Below are 20,531 nucleotides of genomic sequence, written 5' to 3'. Positions count from 1 at the left end.
TTGAAATATGTTACCCAATTTCTTTTTATAGTCTCTCTTTACATGAATTATGCTAAGTCAAATTCAATATTGACAGATACAAAATGGCTCACAGACAAAACAGTACCTTTTAAGTTAAATGAATTATTCATTACAGCAACAGTTGAAACATAGAGTATTTGTTTTACTTTAATTTTCAAATAAATTGTCCAAGTCTTGTGCTTGCTTACAAACAGTAAATATTATTCTAGGCAGAAAAAGCACTATGCCTCTGATTAGACGACGACGGTAAATGTCTTTGAATTTACACATTCTATTAAGCTCCAAATAATCTATTGTGCTGTTAATATTTGTGTTTTTCAATATTTATTTTGCTTTTCTGTTTGTTTGTTTTTTTAATTCAAGTATGTTCCAATTACGTACAAAAAAGAAGATAAACTAATATTTGTTAAGGAAATGCACAAATGCTAATATTTGTATGTTTTAACTTGTTTGATGATTTGTATAGGATAGACGAACAAATGATAAAAACGTCTAGTTTTTCACTTACAGAAACATGCGTACCTCATGTAAAACTTTAAACGCACGGCTTGATGTGCTTTTTTCTAAATACAGCAGCGTTCATTCGGAAATTGGTTTTCTTTGGGGGGTGGGGGGATGATTATCTAAGGTAAATGAAGTATTAATTTTCAAGAAAATAAATCGGATTCTTCGATGGGCCCCATATCCTCCTGACAACTTCAATTCTCCATTTCCATTTACTCTTTTCCGATGAACCGTAGTAAGATACATTAGAATGGGGATCTTAAACACAATACACTAATCAATTACAAGAAAAAGATTTAACTCAGTAAAACATTTATTCGTCTCAATATTTTCATAACTTGGGTAAAATGAACAGCAGTTGCATCGACGGTTTTTTATTATTAATTTTTATGTTGCGTCGGATGTTGTATAGTTGCGACTATTAAATGTTATTATCATAATTACTCTTATAATAATATTGTAAATTAAGTTCTAAAGTTCTTATAATTCCCATTTACTGTTAAGTTTATTCTACATACGTGTCAAAATATGTATAAAATGAGGCAGAAGGACAGCCTCCAGATGACTACTGAAAACCTGTGTATCCCCACTGCACATGCATACGTACGTGTGCTACCATTATATACAATTATAGCCTATTGATGAGGTTAATACATGGTTCCATCGATCTGATGAGAGCATATCGACCGAGACGAAGTCCTCAGGTCTATAAAACCATGTATTGACCGATATCAAAAGGTATGATTTTTTTTATTATAATAAATCAAACACTAATTATCTTAATTCTGTTCATTCTCTCCAAGCGTATAACAGTTAAATATGTTGTTCATAATGTATAGATGTTGATTTCGCTATTATGACCTCAAAATGCCGCACGTGCAGAAACCAATATTTTGTCATGAAAATGTTTAGCATACGTCTAAATATTTTCTATTTTTTGTATATAAAGGCCTGTAACAGAATAGCAGAATTCATGTAACAGCAATCGTTCAATCATATGTTAGGAAAAATACGATATTATAATAATATAAGTTAATGCAATTAACTCAATACTAATGTTTTGAAGCATCGTTGTCAGTGGTAGATGTTGTGTTAAAAAAATTGTAAAATTTCCGCTATGATATATGCTTTGTGCGTGAAAAATTTCTTACAAGCAATACGTTGCAAAATTAGTAGAACAGTGCGAGTAGGGGATGTACGAGCCAAATGAGGGATGTATTATTCAAATGGGTGGATATCCATTTCCACAAAAACATCGTGATATTGAATGCATGCAAGAAATTCGGGTAATTTGGCACTTAATTCAATTTACTTTTAAATTTTCCTGAACAAAAATCGATAAAAGGACATATTTTATTATATCCCTATTATTAAGAAGCAAGTGTTTTAAAGGTATGTAATGGTTCTCAGTTTGTTTTATGCTGGTTATGCACACAGAAAGTTAACTTTGGACGTAATCATAATAGAATGATATATGAGTATAAGAAAGGACGACCGATGTCCAAAAAGAAGGTCATTACATTTAAGAACAAACAACTGAAGTGCTAAAGTACTAATGTTCTTTTTAAGTGGACTTTAATTAAACGTCAACTTTGTTTATTTCTTAACACTTGTTTTGTCTCCAATAAAGCTAATACTCATCAAATCATAAAAACATTCTCTACATGCACTTAATCTTATTTTAATCATCTGTTTTTTAAAACAACATGATATAATATTAAAATTCTGTTTTTATCACATTTCGCTAGTGTTTGAAACATACTACAAAAGTAAGATTTTTTTTCTAAAACAATCATATTTTTTTAACCACTTGATACTTAGGGCAAAAATGGTACATTACCTGCATGCACTCACGTTTAAGGTGTTGCATGATCATGTGATTTTCTGATACCAAAACCTAAAGAATGTACTTAGTTTTTACAAATCTTATAAATGCTCTTGTTAGATCACAAACTATTATGTCAAAATTTAAATCTTCTAATTAAAAGCAAAAGCATGCATCAAGTGCCAACTATTTTGCTAGTTTATACCCATCCTGACAAAAAAATGCTTCGATTCCGATAAATTATGTCTTCAAATAACACTAACATTATTTTAAAAAATCCTTATATTTTCCTTATTGTTTCTTTTTAGACATGACTTAAAACAGCCTCAATATTTCTTTAGCAAACACATCTTTGCTAGCCAAAGGTTTCTGATCGTTGAGGTGCGATATGATCAGAGACCCCTGCAATTAACCAGCGAGGATGAAGCAAATAATGTCATATTTTTTTCAAGTCGAGTATAACCATAATACAGTTCATAATATAACATCTGAACTGATTTGAAATCCCCAAACAATAGAAACCTAAATTATGCATACGAGTAATATATCACATCTATTACAGTTCCCTTCTTATCACATGCTATCGCCTGTCTCAGTTCCACCACATAAAAGTTCCTTGTTGCGGTAAATTCCTTCGCAATCGGCTATAATAATCAATGCGGCGAATAAGCACAAAACTGCCACCCCTACTCCTCCTATGGCCGTAGAACTAGGGCGAGGATCATAGGCACATTTGAGACTCCTCTCGTAAGCTGACGTATTAGTTTTGGAGATTTTCAAGTGCCGAACAATCTCTTCGATTGGGGTTGCATTAGCTGGATTTGGAACCGCTGAGATGAATAATCATGAAAAGAATGATAAAATACAGCACGCTTTTCTCCTATTTCCTTGACATTATTATACATATTGAAATTTGTCACTTTTTTCGATCCCCTTATATTATTAAACTTTTGGAAATCATACTTAAGCAGCATTTCAATTTTCTTAAAAAGATGAACTTAAGTTTTTTTTTTAATGTATATCAGATGCAACCTTAAAATTTTGAAAACGTAACATGTTTTTCTCTTTCAACAAAAAAAAATCTTAACCTAACATAACAGCTTTACTAACATTAAATTAAAAGATAAAGAAATTAAGCATCTTTGCAAAGTCCTAACCATCTTGCAAACATGATTTTTGCTATTACCTCTGCTCCTCATAAAGTATTGAGAGCTAACAAAAGGAATAACCTTTGATGGTTACAAAATTGATTTAAAACTATTTTTTTTAAATTTTTATTAATGAATAGTGTTAAAAAACGGTACACACGTCACGGTTTTGATAGAATTTTAAACCGATCAATAGTTTGTTTGTAAGAATAACTTTAAATAAACAGATACACTTACGTCTACATTCCATAGCCGTGCTTGACCACGCCTGACCATCATAAACAATATAACTGCTGGCGCCGTTCGAATAGTATCCCTCTCGGCAGGAGTATAGAGCATAGTTACACTCGACCATAACGTCTGCATTGGTAATATTAACTGGCGCAGGTAGCGGGGACGACCATACAGTGGAGCTTGCTGAAACCGTTGTGAAGATTAACATATTCAAATACAAATACTACATCATGTTATGTGAATTTAAGCTAGAGGTTAATTTTGTAAGTCAATAAACATGGTAAATAATTATTTCCCATTGTATTCCTTTAACAAATGTGAACATTTGTGTGTCGTCTTTTTTAACAACTTTGAGTACAAAATATTTATGTACAGTTATGAACCCAAAATCTTTGATTTTTTCAAAGTTAAAAAAGTTCCAAAATTGTATATCGTAAAAATGTATCGTTTTGCATAATGTTTGCAGATTTACTTCAATTTTAACAACACTTGTGGTTTACTGTGAGCAAAACTCCATTTTAAATATTACCTGCGCCTCCGGTCTTGACCACTTTGATGGTAATCTGCGCATCGTTTACAGCCATGGAGTCGACGCCTCCTCCCCACACTCCCCCTACATAAATCAAGTGACCAGTGGGGGCACTAGGCGTCCATAACAGAACTTCGCTGCTGGTATAACCGTACACAACCCCACCAAAATTCTCCCCTGATCGTCCCACAGTTACCGAACCTGACGCGTGGAACATCCGCCCGTTTGAAACAGTCGTGTCCCTTACCTTTAAAAATGCACATTTTTTATAGAAATTCTTAATAAGTTAACAATTCACGCCATTTTACGGGACTGATGATTTATTTTACTAGCATTTCAGAGACGTGAAGTAAGACACGTGCGGTAAAATGTATAAAGATATTTTGTTATATAGACACATAATATGGTAGGGTGAAAGGAGAATAAACGAATTGGACTCTTGCCAAGTGGTGATTGCTCAGTACATACGTACATGTACATACATGTACCCCCTTGTATTTTCCACGTCTCTTTTAGTTCTTTTATTATCGTTCAAATCGTTTATTAAATGTCTGCTATACATGTACAGGTAAACATGTAATAAACGTATTGGATATGAAACTTGCATTGTATCTATGAGTCGATGATTGGGATAAATAAATTCATCTGTCATTTACTCTACATTGCGTTAACTTGAATCCATGTAGATAACTCTGCCTGGGAAACCGAGTTGATCACGTTCATGTTTTGTATATGCTTGACGTAGCTGACAGAATTGATTATGACGCGACAGAAAAACCTAAGAAAATTTTATTTAATTATATTTTTACAGGGGCTAATTTCGTTACTTTGAATTTAATGGGGTTTTTTTTGCGAGGACTTCATTTCCTTATCTAAAATATGGCATATCATAAACTGATGTAACCAAATGAGAGTGATTTGGGGTTCATTGTCATTCATAAATGTAAATATCCAAACTGTATACATATAAATTTAATTCATTCAATTGTTTTACCTACTTTGTATAAAATTATTGTACTTAAACTATTTTTATCAAGTTTCGCGAAAAAGTTGTCACGTCACACTAGGATATTAAAGTAGTTTTAAATAGAAACCATTCTTGATTTTTTATCGGCTCTGACCTTTTTTTAAGTCATTGTGTATGAATTACCTGTAGTTAAAATCCCAATATTAATTTTTTTAAAATAATTTCTAATACTTTATTGAACACGTGAATCGTACCATTAACGAATCATTTTAGTTAAATTCTAATGATTTTATCGAGAGAAAAAAAAATGATATTTTACTAAACCTTGCCTGCACAGATACTAGATAGTTATCCAGGTCAATTGGTAGCAGTGATGACATTCGACCCGTCGTTGCGTCACCCGAGTTCAAGGTGAACGAATAGTCAGTGTGAAGGTCAAATGGAGACAGGATCCATTGTTTAACTATGACATCAGCGGATGAAAACTTTAAAGATGCTCCCCAGCCATCAGAAAAACATGTCACAAAGTCATCTGAAACAACATTAAATTTTTATCATTTAATTGTATGTGGAATGTAAATCAATCCGTTTAGAAAAATATTTGGGACCCTGTCTAATCATTTTCAGAAATAAATGGGGTATTTGTGATGTATTACATTAGCTAGCGAAAATGATAAAAAAAAAAAACATGAAATATTCCTATTCCTATCTGGATTGTTGTCGTTGAGGTTGTAAATCATTATATCTTCTATGGTTTAAAACTTTATGATAACCTATATTTTGACATGTCGATTATTTCATTGAATTTCGTTTCATAGCTAAAACCACACTCAGTTTTTTTTATTTAGATTAAACAGATCTTTCTTCGCGAGCCGATTTTTACACAGTTGGGGCGAATACACAACGGGTTAAAATGGTTCGGGGGGAAAATACATACAGGACAAACAAGATCACATAGATTTGCAAAGCCCACAGTGTTATCACGAATTTAATTGTTTATCCTGTGTGGGGTCAATTTATCAATGTTAATTTAACCATTTTATAACCACAATATAAAAGCTATTAAGACATTTATTTGTAGGAAAGAGCGTGTACGAATGATCTTTATTTAGAACAGTTTGATGTTGCTAGGATACAGGTTTCAGATACATGATTTGATTGGTTAATTTAGATATTGAATCTCGAATTTCGAATCTCGAATCTCGTATTTCGAATCTCGTATTTTGAATCTCGAATCTCGAATGATCCTTCTCGGCTTTCGTAGATCACATGACCATGCAACTCACGATCTAAAAATTGAATCTATAATTGATATATTATTTCATAAGCAAATAAAATGTCTTAAAGAAATCTAGAAATCCAGTCACATATTTGAGCTATTAAACTTCGCCATATATTTAGTGATGTCAAAGCAGACCAAAGAGTTAAACAGGAAGTTTTGCATTTTTTTAACTGATAAAGCAGGTGAACAGATTTGGGGTTTTGTACTTTACTTTAAGAGGAAATTAAGTGAAGATAGAAACATTGATCACTCTCAATATTTTAGGTAAAACAAGATATCACCAGGGATATAACCTTTAGGAAATTTTTCAGTTATAGTTGTCCTCGTGTTATGGCGAAGCAAATTTGCAAACTCAAAGCTCTTATTTAATATTGACAATATGCCAGTTGTCAAAGTAATCTATCAATCTTAATCTAAGTCCTAAATGTTGTAATTTTGCCATCTTGCATCAAGTGAAACATTTGCAGCGAAGCATCACATGCATGGATATCCCTATAAAACAAGTTTTTATAGCTGAGTCTTTGATCACACTGGGCGTATTCATGTGATTAGAACCACAGACAGACCCACAACCCACGTCTCCACCGCTGCAAATTGCAAATAGTTCTTTAGTACATCATTAACACACAAAGCATATTTTGCGCCCTTAAACACATTATTTGCGTTTTTCTCAAGAAACAGCTTTAAAGATTGTTGCTCAGTTCCAGTTACAGAGTACAGCTGTTACATTTTGTTGGGTGTCATACAAGAGATCATACTAAACAGTGGCACTAATTGAGTTAAAATAATTGGTCATTAAGACACGACCAAGCATTTTCACAGCGACCTAATCTTTGAAAAGTTTCGCAGATCGGCTAGGGTAATTTAAGATGAGAAAAAATGCTCACATTGATTGATTCATAATTTTATCCTTCTTTACGCCCTATATGCAACTCAGCATTTGAGTCAGCGTATCGGCCTTATTTTCATCTTCAGCAGATCACATTGACCTATTTTTGGCTCATTAAGAGTTAACAAAACATTTGCCCATCATGCTCTGGATGCAGATCAAGATCAACATACTCTACCAAATCACCATTCAGGGGTTCAAGACAGACTAGACGGGGTTTTTCTGTTGCGGTCATAACTCCACGCCAAACATCTTGTATCAGTCTAATTAAAATCATTAAAGATATTTTTCGAATAGGGTAGAATTTAAAGTAGACTCTTCATTTGTTAACACATTTAAACTATAAGCCGCTTGCAACATATAAGATTTAAAGTGTTATACAAAAATCATTACATTTTGGGGGGCACCTGGTCTTTAAGGTCACTTAGTTTTAAAATTTTGATTGAAACCGAGTTGGCTAAACTATGTCTGTCGGAGTCTGAAATAAAAAAAAAAACAAGGAAAGATTGCAATCTGCATCGTATTTGAATTGCATAGGAGCAGAACAATATCCAGTTTACTAATAATTCCAAAGTTTTTTAAGGATATCATATGATATGGATTGCGGGATTCAATCTCCCTTTTTGGCAAATCATCATGTTGCATCCCATAGACCCTGGGGGAGTATGCTATGTATCCTTAACTTTCCTGATAAAATAAACAAACGTTGTTTGGCCGTAAGAGAATGTGTTTGGATAAACTGCACAAAGAAGTCTCATATTTTAGTCCATTATTCATTTTTGTTTTAAATCACCTTCTGAATAACTTCACAATACCCTATTTAACAGACATACAGCTGATTCATATTATACAGTGATTTTTGTATCGTTATAATGTGTCCCCTTCAGGTATCACATTGATATGTTCATCTATGTTGCCGAGTTTGTATTATCGGTGTCTCGCCCTCAGCAGGATGATAAACACCAACAGTTCATTGTTTTCTAGATTAGCGGTTGTTACATAAACAATTACCCGACATTAAAAATTGCAATGTTTTCTTTGTTTCAAGGGGTATATTCACACCCCATGTATGAATTAATATTGTTAATCCCTGTTTAACATGCGAATAACACATATCTAGCACTTTTCAAAACTAGGTAAAAGTTACAAACTTTTCATTTCACTTTTTTAACAAAGATACATTTATATGTTTTACAGTGAAGCTGTGTGAAATATTTTCGCAATCCATTTGGTATATATACAGTGAGGTGCAATATCTTACTGTTTTTATTCGGCGACCAAATTGTAATGGAGGTCTGAGTGATTGCGTACACAACTCCGCAGATGTGTTCTGTGTTGGTTAAGGATGCTGCTAATCCACCATCGTTCACGGTGAGAGGTACCACGCCTGAAAAAAACACAACACAGGGGGCATAACTTACATCATCAGTCATCATTTCCAAGAAATCCTTTCAAGTGGTTATTAGAACAAAATGAAAAGCATGAAATCATCTAATAGTTTACAGGACAAAAGGCATCAACTTCATTGTGAACGACAGGTGTATGACATCGTGACGCTACTTTGAGTTTCGCCATTTACTGTGGAATTATTAAATTTCGTGGGGGCCAAATTTCGTGGATTGCTTAAATTTTACATTTTCGTGTGGACATAATTTTGTGTAATTTTTAAATACCTACAAAAGGAAAAATGACTCTATTCCCTTAGTTTATTAATTCATGGAGGATGTTAATTCATGGATGAGAGATACCCACGAATTCCACGAAAATTTAGCCACCACGAAATCTAATAATTCCTCATGATTTAGTTACGTCATTTTCAATGGTTCATTCACTGTATTACCAACCCTTAGTAAAAAAAAAATGAATTAAGTGTATGTGTTTGATGTTTCTTTAACATTGAATATCATCATAATAAGGATGTTATTCTTGAAATACTATAACATTGAATATCGACTTAAACACTGTTAGTTGTCAACACCAAGCTCGATCATGGGATGGTATTGTACAGTTCAGTCATGATTTACGACGATGACTCATTCGTCAGAATTTGGAATCTTTACACAAAAGCTCTTCTCAGATTACGTACTGCCAATTAGTTTCAAACTCTGCGCCCATGTATTGTTCGTTAGCAAAAAAAAGAACTTAAATGACAATTTAGAAGGAATGTCAAATTTACTCCGAGAGCCTAGTCGATTAATTGGGGACTTTCGTTGAGAATATTCGATGATAAATTTGAAACTCTTTGTCTCTAAACAATATTGTTATTGTCACATATATCGTGTATCCATATTAAACAAATATAAAAACTTATACAAAATGAGTAACCCGCGTTATGAAATTTGTATGCACACACTGCTGCAGTTATGAGACTAAATCTTCTTAAAAATAATGATCCAATGCTTAACTATTATATCAGTTACATGAATAAAACATGTACAAATATCCCATTGCGTATATAAACAAAGGGTTGTATGATTCTGAGATTCAGGTTTTACGTTATCTTTCAAACTGAGTGTTTTCATTCGGAGACGAAAATGTAACGGAAGTTTGCAAGAATAATGCCTACACAGATAAAACAGAAACGGGTAAAAACATTCGTTTTGGAACATAATCAAATTCCCTGCCAAAATGTATTGTTTGAATATAAACATGTGAGGCTTTGAAATAAATACGTACTTTTCAAGTTTAGCCTTAACATATGCTTTAAACTGTCTGTGCATCTTTAAAAGATTTAAGCTTACCCATGTTCATATAACGACAGCAAATTCCCAGTGTCATTTATAGATTTCTTTTTTTTAAACTGTCATCATCTAGGTACTACCTATTTGTGGATTAATTTTTACAATGACATTGACTTTCAAATGGAACGTGTTGGCACAAGGAAATACGGCCATAAAACAGTATTTACAACTCATTACAGCGACGTTTTATAATGAGACGTGGTGTACATTACAATGACTTCTTTTGTATTTTTAAGATTTGTAATTAGTTTTCTCCACACAGTTAAAATTCTTTAGCAGAATCATGCTTCCATGTGTTGATTCCCTTGAGACATAGGGAAAACTGACAAAACAAGAAGGATCAATATAATGGAAGAATATGTTTTAAAGCTCACAGCGCGAGTTGTAACTAATGATACTATTAATATATACAACCTATAGAACATATCTTCAAGACAAGCTCGATTTTTACTCATTTTTCCGATGCATTTACATTAGCACCATCCAATCCGCTCACCTAGTGCTAGTATTTATGCATAAGTGGAAAGTATTGAAAGCATCACCGATGACTGTACCTGAAATGTGATGGTAGAATTATGGTTGATTTCATTTGTATCGATATGCTAGGTTTGACCAGTTGCTCGTATGGTTATACATCAGAGATTTTTTTTTAATTTAATTAAATACGTATTAAGTATGTATATGCACACATACACATAATACATGTACATGTATTAATAAATGCCTGAACTGAGAGGAAAAAAAACACTTTGAGGACTGACGAGACAACATGGTATGCTGGTCTTCGACCTTTTTGGGTGCGAGAGGGGGCAGAGTTAACGAACTATTTACACGTTGCATTCCAGGCGTAATAATATACTAGTAGTATGGACAAAATACATGAACTAACAAGGAGAAAAAAATTGAGGATAGAGAGGATAACAAAATGTGCTGGTCTACGATTTCAAGGTTTTTAGAGGGGGCATAATTATTGTAACTATGTTACCTGTTGCTTCTGTCACGTAACCACCACCCACATTCACCTGTGCGGTGACGAAATCGGGATAGGTATAGGTCCCCAGACAGTGAGGAACAGTTTGGTGTGGTGCACCTTAACATTGGAAGAAAAATGTTCATTTTCAGCCTCATATACACATGTAAAATCTAATTCACTTAGAACTTTTCTTATTCTAATGGTAAATATGTTTCTAAAGACATGAGTAGTATGTTTTAGCAAATGAAAAGCAATTTGAAAATAAAAATTACAGTGATAATTACAATATTAATTTTTCAAAAGAATAGAATAGCTTACATTAAACCTCAACGAGTTGGCACTAATAATAATCAACATGTCAGACGTACTGTTGGATATGGTGATCTTGGTCTCGTGATTTGGAGTCGGCCAGTCTGATGATCGCCAGGCTCTGATCCGGACACTTCCGGTCACGAAGGTGCCTTGGAATGGACCAGAGTAGGATCCGGGACCTACAGAAAACATTTAGATTCTAATACTATTTTCTCTCTTGTGTAAAAACATCAGATCTCATAAAAGCATTCGAGAATTTTTTGTTTGTAACTATTTATTTATGTACTTAAAACTGCTTTAAGTTAGTTTAACTTCAATTTGGATAAATTGGTTATTGCTGATTACGAATTAGAATAATTATTTAGATTTTTTTAAATAAACTTTTGAACAGTTTGTATATTTTACCGCTAAATTTGATATTCAATGATTGATCACTGCATAAAAGATAAATATGTTTGGACAATACCGCCTCATATTTACCCGTTGTTACGATGCGGCCAATTCCAGCACTGTCGCTCTTTTCGATAGGAATAAAAACTTTAACATGAACATCATTATATAGATAAGCTACGCCTCCGTACTCAGCCAAGATGTCGTCATCACTTTGACCTGACCCGATTCCGGGGAATATGTACTCTTGTCCTGCTTCAACCACCTTGACCTGGACGTCCACCTTCCCCGGTATCTCACCGAGGGGGTGGGGGATATACACCGGGCTTGTTCCATTGACCGTTAATGTATGCCAGGGACTGATGAACGGTGGGTTTATCCCATTGTCTAGAATAGTAAGCGAAGTTCATAATCAGGGTTAAAAAGATAAGTGAATAACAATAAAAACCATATTTTAGTTGCGCACGATGAAAGACTTGTTGGTGCAAAATGTAATTCTCCAAGTATCAGTATTTTTGAAATATATATGTCGGTCACAAAATATTTTTTTTTAAATTCTAAATTGCTAGGTAAAGTTGGGATGTTCAGCACCATGTAGAGAGAATGCTTATTGCTTGAATACAACTGGATATTATAATTGAATTTGCAATGCCAAAAACAGCTTGTTCCTGAACTACGTTTGATGTCATAAGCATTTACACGTAAGTATATAGAGGCCTAACGTTTACAGATACAATCTGATGAAATAAGCCCATTGGCAAACAATTAAGGAACAAACCCAAATTGCTTTTATTTGTATGCAATTATATCATATATAATGTTGCTCTTTTTATCTTTTATATAAAAAGAAACTTGATCTACACATGATACACTTACTGTATACAGTAAAACTCGGTTATGGCGAAGTGCAAAGGACCAATAGAATTACTTCGTTATATCCGTAATTCGTAATATATACGTATAACAAATTCGTAATAATATCTATTGCGAATTCACTATATACATGTTTTCTTTGACCAGACTATAATTTTAGCTAATTGAGGCTTAAAATAAAAATCCATTCCTTTGACACGTTTAATAACTGGATTGTGAAAAAAAAAATTATATGAAAAAAAATTCATTCAACTTTTTGGTTAAATGATGGTGATTTTTTTTAAACTCTAAAGAAATTCGATATGAAGGAGTTATATTTCTTTAAAAATCGCCTCTTACATTCGCCAAGTCTCGCTTGTGTACTAAAGAAATAGCTTGGAACATTGGAATTCTCACTGTCTTAAATTTGCTCGCTGACAACGAGGGCGAAAGGAGTGAAATTAAAACAGAGGCGAATATTTCTCTGTATACAGGATATATGAATCTTATGTGGCAATAATAAATTATTACTATTTTTGAATTTTAATCATTGATTATTATGTTCAATCATACAAAGCATGTCTATGTAACATCCTTTTAGGGAAAGTTCCTTCAATTTACGAGGTTTATACATGGATAAAGGTTGTCCCCTCCCCCTTCCATCTCCATGCTTGCATACGCAGCACTGTTAAGGTCTACTTTGTGGTCGCGCCGACAAATTCTAGCTTTAACGTCATTCAAAACGAGTCGTCAAAAATACTAAGAAATGAAGTAATTTTCTATTGTTTTGGGTAGGAACACATTAATACCTATCCATTATGCTTCCCTTGATTCAGCATGTAATAATTGTTTAAAGTGCATTTGTATTTTTTTTTCTAGAGTGTTTAATGTACAGGATCGATGTGTTTGAAATTAGGAAGCTTATTTAAATCTGCTTTTTACAAGGGCATACTCCTAACAGCTTATTACGATCATTTTTATATGAATTGGGAGAATTTCAACTGATTGAAAAGTACTGCTGCTTCGATAAAATCTATAAAATGAATTGATAAATAGGTAAAATATTAAGTGAAGGTTATATAAATATATTCCAATCGGAGCTCAATTTTTAATATTTTTTCTAATAAAAGATAAGCTCTATAGAAAGCAGCAAAACTTTTCAGAATCTACCAGGAAAGTAGAATTTAATCATTCAAACTTCTAATTCAAATAAGGGTATGCCCTTGCGATAATGAAATTTGTTTATGACTTCCATTCGGAAGAATTATCAAAATTAACAACGTATATCACGTAACTGCCAATTCAGAGGACCACATAAGTTCCACATAAAGTAGCATTTACTTTACTTTTTTATTTAATATCACATTATGATCAAATGAATTTACATAAATATTTTGTGATAATAGATGTGTCATGTTGTAAATTTTGAATTTACCACCCAGGTGTCATGTTGTAAATTTTGTATTTACTGCCACCCGGTAAATTCCAGATTTACAATATGACAGATGCATTGTTATATGAACGTTTAAATCCGTTGATATTTTCATAGTAAGCTTTAACAGTGCTGCGAATTATCTGGGTAAAAATGTCACTACACGTATAACGATTGGATTATAGACATCACTAGAATTCAGATTATTTACCTTAAGTTAATTTGGTATGAGCCATAAAATCACTAATTATCAGTGAATTTTTCTTTATAATGTGCAAGACTCTAAAATAGGGAAGACAATATTCTTTTCAACGATACCTACATGGAACTATATTACCAAAAAAGGGTTGTATTTGTCATGTTGTAAAATTTGAATTAACTGTCTGGGTAAATTCAAAATTTACAAAATGACAGATTTATAAAATTTTATTTGTTAGAAAATTTCCAAAATTGTCTTCTGTTTTATAGTATCAGTGTATTATTAAGATAATATGCATAATTTATGAGAGAAAAAAAATAATCACGAAATCTAAAATTTAATATAACAACAAATGTACATTTGAAATGATCCCCAACAATTCTTTATTGGATCTTTTTATAAAAGAAAGACGACTTTTTAAATCATTAAAACATTACGTAACGATGAATGATATTCATGATGAATAAAAAGGACAAACATCTTACTATGAGATGGAAGATAAATCCAAAATATGAAAAACACAAAGTATATCTTTTTCTGAATTCTTCTGACGTTTGTGAGACTGCAGTCCATTATGCGATCTCTTGCTATAACTGAAATTGAGTCTTACATTATTAACATTTAACTCTAGGGTCGATCGATTGATCATAACAATAGACGTTCTATTTTATATTTTACATCGTCGAGTATTTGGAGAAACTAAGTCTGTATATAATTTCGATAGTCAATACAATAAGTGTTTACATAGTCAATGAAATTTAATACTCAATTCTATAGACAAAATACTTTTTAAAAATGCTAGCTTTATTTGTAAATATTGACTTTATCGTTCCTATGTTAATCAGTATTCTTACTCGTCTGTTTTAAGTCATGATTTTTGTTTTGATGTTTTATACTACATCCTTTGTATTAATGAAGTTCTAAACCGTATCATATCCACTTTTTCAGGTCCTATTATTTAACACACCCTCCTAATCCTTAGAATAAGTCGAAAATCTAAGTTTTTTATATAAGGAAATTTGTTACATCTAATATCTAAATAAGAATAATGAAACAGTATATCAAGGTGAAAGTATTTGTTTAATTGTTATTTGCGCTTTACTTGATTTTAACAGCGGTTCTGTGTAGATAAATACCTTCTTCTTTCTACAAATATTTAAATAACATCTAATCTTATCAATATTATCCTTCCTTTCTGAAAATAATGATCTAACACAATGTATAAATACTTTAAACTGATATTTCCTTTTGATTAAACCGAGAAAAGTTTGCAGTTTCTTTCTTTTTGTTGTGGTATATTATCAGATGGCAAAAAGGTGACAATTAAAATACATTGCATGTCAAAGTATATTGATACTAGTTTATCTTATGAAATTTTTCAGTTGCAAAAAAGTTGAAAAAAAAATGCACTATGAGAATATGAAAATGATTTTGTGTCTGCACACTGCATATTCATTCAGTTTGATTAACCCCTAGGCTTCTAATAATAGTCATTTATAAAGTATTTGAGTAGTTTTTTCAGAGGTTTTTTTTTCTAAATGTAAAAATAAATACATCTACAGTTATTAAATGGTTTTATTGAACAAATGCACTGCATTATATACTTTGAATTGATAAATTGATGATCAACAAATTTGAAAATTAATTCCCACAACACAATGAGAAATAAATTGCAATAAATTCGGTTTTATTTTCTGTTAAAATGAAAAATGTGTATATGTTTAACTCTATTTTATGTTTTGCATTTACTGAATTTGACTCAGTGCAAACTCATCAAAGTCGTGTGCTATTATAACTGAAAAATTGAAAGTGAAAACCATAGATATCTAATTTAACCAATATGGGTACAAAGCATCTTTATAAAAATAAGATTTTAAACTGTCAAAATTAAGTCTTAAACATTTTTCAAAAGGGAGATAATTGCAAAAGTGAAAAAAGGTAGTGTCTTTAGAAATCTTCCTCTCAAGAACCACTGAACCAGAAATGCAAATATATACACCAAATTTTGCATATACATGTATATTGAAAGTTCACTATACAAAGTTAAAACGGTGACCCTCGGACTAAAAATATGACCTCAAGAAAGTATGAAGTTTAACTTAGAAATTTATGGGGAATTTTTAATATGTTCTTCTAAAATGCTACAATTTGTGAGATTATTATGCAAGCATCCTCAATTAATGTAGATTATAAATTGTGACAATTGTGACACCCAGACTATTACTGGGGCCCCAAGAGGGTTTTAAAGTTTACCTTTAAAATAATGAGGAAAATATTTTTAAAAAATGCGATAAAATGATGTAAGGAACTATTGTTAAGAATCTACTTTTTGGAAGTGATAAACTAACATTTCAAAATAACTTACTATTATTTGATAAAATTCATTTTTACATAAAAAGTACAAACAGATTTAAGAAAGTTAGGTAAAAATGTACACTGACTGTTCTTACACTCCCTTCTTTTCATTTTTTTTTTATATCCTATTTGTTCTCCCCCTACCACGCTCACCCCCTCTCCCCAAACTTTCCATTTTTTCTACTCTATTATCAATTTTTGTTTTTTTATGAGTACATTTTTTTTTTCTTTCTCATATGTTCTCTACACTACATATACTTTTTCTGTTTTCATCCATAGCAATTAACCAGTATTTTTCTATTTTTTGAGTTTCATTTATTCCAATCATTAGCTATTTGTTCTGTTTATTTTTTATTTGCACTGTACCTCCTTCCAATGCTATTTACAATATTAATCTATTATACAGAATTTAGTTTATATATATATAATTTAATTTCATACAAATTGAAGCTTTTGATTGGATTAGCCAGTCACATGACAGTGTTTTATATTGTATAAAGAATGTTGCCTATGGGGCCACGCCCCCTTGACAACAATGAGCCGGAACTACTTTTATCATTACTTCCTGTTTACATTAGAGATCATATAATACACATTATATACAATCTTAAACCTTGAAAAATAAATATCATAAAAAAAATGTTTGTATTGTTCATTTAAACAATTAAGACAAGGTTTATACCAAATATATTATTGAGACAAAATTCAGATGGAACTATAGTTGTTTGGTTTGTTGTCGTCTGCTTATAAACAACATGGCAGATTTTGAGATGCTGGGTGTAGGGGAGACTATAGAGATTATAGATATTGATTGGGACACACTGCACCAATTACTGGATGGTGAATTTGATGTCTCAACATCAACAAATGAAGCAGAGGAGGAGCTTGAGAGGGTTTTAAGCCCTATAAAAACAGAAGAAACAATGTTGCAAGAGCCATCCTATAGCAAGAGATTTAAATCTGTCAGTGATGCAGAAATTCAGGATCTTAAAGAAAGAAGACAGTCAAAAGCCACAAAATCTAACACTAAGTGGGGATTAAATTTTTTTCAAGGTAAATTTATGATTTAAATATTTAAATATGAAATATTCAAGTCATCATCACTTACATTTTGTACATCCAGATTGGGACTTGAACCCAAATTCCCCACACAAAATGCATGGTTGCTTTAACATTAAGCTATCTGGATTTATGTACATGTAAATAAGCATGATAAATAATTTGATATGTTCAAAACAAAAATTTCAAATTTATTAACAGAATGGAGTGTTGAGGCTCTTGGGCAGCCAACCAACTTTCATTCAATTTCTGCACCTGAGCTCAATAGCCATCTTGAAAAGTTCTATGCAGAGGCTGCATCAAGGCCAAATGAAAAAAGATCTCAATCTATGACCAAACAACAAGCGTCCGAATATCATAACAATACATTCAAAAGCATAAGATCAGCATTAAACCGTCACATTCATGATATTGGACGACAATTTGATATCGTATGTGACCGAGAATTTAGAGAAAGTAACAATGTTTTAGATGGAAAACTAAAGAAAAACCTACAAGATGGCCTCTCACGACCAATCAAACACAAAGAAATCATTCCTATACTAACAGGACCTAGCCAAAATTTCTGCCTATGTTTTCGGGGAACCAACACCAATCTCTTTAAGATTCCGAATCTGGTTACTTATTGCAATTCAATTTATTAGCAGGGGGTTAGAATTTCATGAACAACTAAAAACTGATTCATTTGAATTTCATGTTGATGAAAATAAACAGGAATATGTTGCTTTGTCACATGAAACGAAACAGAAAAATTGGCAAGGAGGAATTGATGCAAATGAAAACCCAAAAGAGAAAAGAATGTATGAGGTACCTTCTGCTGGGGCAAAATGTCCAGTCGCCTCTTTGAAACTCTACCTCTCGAAGTTGGACCCTAAGGCAACATTTTTATTTAACAGATGTTCAAAGGAAGCGCTTAAATCTCCAACAACTGAGGAAATTTGGTACACAGATGTTCCGATAAAAAAATACCAATTCACTCGGTTCATGGCCGACATTTGTAAAAAAGCAAAATGCAGTAAAACTTACATAGCCTACGTGCAACCTCAATCCAAGGAATGAACGACGCAGGTTTTGAGGTTCGACACATTATGCATATGAGTGGCCATAAAAATGAATCTTCTGTGAGAAGCTATAGTAGAGATTGTTCTACTTACCAAAAGGCTTCCATGAGTAAAGCTTTATCAAATTTGGTAGTTCCTCAAAACGAAACAAGCGACCCAATTTCAGCCAACCACGCCGTTAGTAAACCTCCCAATGGCAATGAATGTGAATTCTCAGTTACAGCTCCAACGACATCTGCAGAGATCCCAATTGCTTCGCGGTTTATAAAGCGTAAACTGTCCCAAACCATTTTATAACGTATAAAACTAATAAATTTTAAATTCATTCCTTAAATAGACGAATAGTCAATAATTGTAATATCAGCCGATATTGACCGGCTAGGAATAATATCTAGAGAACATTCTCTCTATTTCAAACAATCGCCTCTGATTTGTTGATTCGTGAACGGTGACGTAAATAATTCTTCGCGACTCCAAAACAAGTTGACGTCATAATAGACAGTCAGTCAAGGCAAGTAAACAACGAACGCGCAATGCGACGGTTTGCTATCATAACGGATATAAGGATTTGCGAATTACTGTAAAGTAAAATCAGGTAGATCACCTGTCTGATAATTCTTACGGTCGGCGGAGTATCACAGGTGACCGTTTGATGCTGAGGATATTTTGGAAATGAACTTTGCACAAAATTGAATTCGTGAATTCTTTGTTGAGCTGAGAAAATTACGGCGATCTGTTTTAAATTAATTTTTTTTTAATTTTGGTTTGTTTCTTCATATAACAAAACAAATGTTGACTGTGTTTTCGGGCAACATTGATTATATTAGCCCCCTTGGGACGAAAATATTGCCCTCCGCTTCACGTCGGGCAATATTTCGCCCCTCGGGGACTAATATAATCATTGTTGCCCTCAACCCCAGTCAATATTTGTATATTGTTATATTCAGTAGTATATTCTCACTATATAACTCTATATAGACGAATAGTCAATAATTGTAATATTAGCTCGTCCGAAAAATATTGACCGGTCAATATTTTTTTGATATTGACCGGCTAGGAATAATATCTAGAGAACATTCCCTCTATTTCAAATAATCGCCTCTGATTTGTTGATTCGTAAACGATGACGTAAATAATTCTTCGCGACTCCAAAACAAGGTGGCGTCATAATAGACAGTCAGTCAACGAAAGTAAACAACGGACGCGCAATGCGACTGTTTGCTATGATAACGGATATAAGGATTTGCGAATTACTGTGAAGTGAAATCAGGTAGAACATCTGTATGTTAATTCTTACGGTCGGCGGAATATCACCAGCGACCGTTTGATGCTGAGGATAGTTTGAAATGAACTTTTGAATTGAATTCGTGAATTCTTTGTTGAGCTGAGAAAATTACGGCGATCTGTTTTCAATTAATTTCTTAAATTTTGGTTTGTTTCTTCATATAACAAAACAAATGTTGACTGTGTTTTCGGGCAACATTGATTATATTAGCCCCCTTGGGACGAAAATATTGCCCTCCACTTCGCGTCGGGCAATATTTCGTCCCTCGGGGGCTAATATTATCAATGTTGCCCTCAAACCCAGTCAATATTTGTATAATATATATATATATATATATATATATATATATATATATATATATATATATATATATATATATATATATCTTATTTCAAATTATATATATAATTACTCATATTATACCTTGGCAACAGGAGAGAACATAAATAGGCATTGTGCCTGCTGTTCAATCC

At 32.6% G+C, this 20,531-nt stretch overlaps 2 protein-coding genes across 2 annotated transcripts; one reads left to right on the top strand and one right to left on the bottom strand.

The window, feature by feature from the left end:
- Window positions 1–2,150: 2,150 nt before the first annotated feature.
- LOC128184795 (uncharacterized) lies at window positions 2,151–14,871 on the bottom strand. Its single transcript, XM_052854381.1, has 9 exons — window positions 14,784–14,871; window positions 11,906–12,202; window positions 11,482–11,604; window positions 11,126–11,230; window positions 8,661–8,786; window positions 5,553–5,760; window positions 4,262–4,503; window positions 3,736–3,915; window positions 2,151–3,180 (listed from the first exon to the last, which is right to left on the bottom strand). Exons 1-9 carry the CDS (start codon window positions 14,869–14,871, stop codon window positions 2,924–2,926), a joined length of 1,626 nt encoding a protein of 541 aa, XP_052710341.1. The 3' UTR covers window positions 2,151–2,923.
- Window positions 14,872–17,074: 2,203 nt separating this feature from the next.
- On the top strand, window positions 17,075–18,356 carry LOC128185135 (uncharacterized). The gene is made up of 2 exons (XM_052854809.1): window positions 17,075–17,706; window positions 17,914–18,356. Exons 1-2 carry the CDS (start codon window positions 17,409–17,411, stop codon window positions 18,354–18,356), a joined length of 741 nt encoding a protein of 246 aa, XP_052710769.1. The 5' UTR covers window positions 17,075–17,408.
- Window positions 18,357–20,531: the final 2,175 nt, after the last annotated feature.

The sequence above is a fragment of the Crassostrea angulata genome, chromosome 5 (assembly GCF_025612915.1).
Source record: "Crassostrea angulata isolate pt1a10 chromosome 5, ASM2561291v2, whole genome shotgun sequence".
Taxonomy (NCBI): Eukaryota; Metazoa; Mollusca; class Bivalvia; order Ostreida; family Ostreidae; genus Magallana; species Magallana angulata.
The sequence above is the reverse complement of the archived record's forward strand: the minus strand, read 5'-3'. Positions and strand labels throughout refer to the sequence as shown.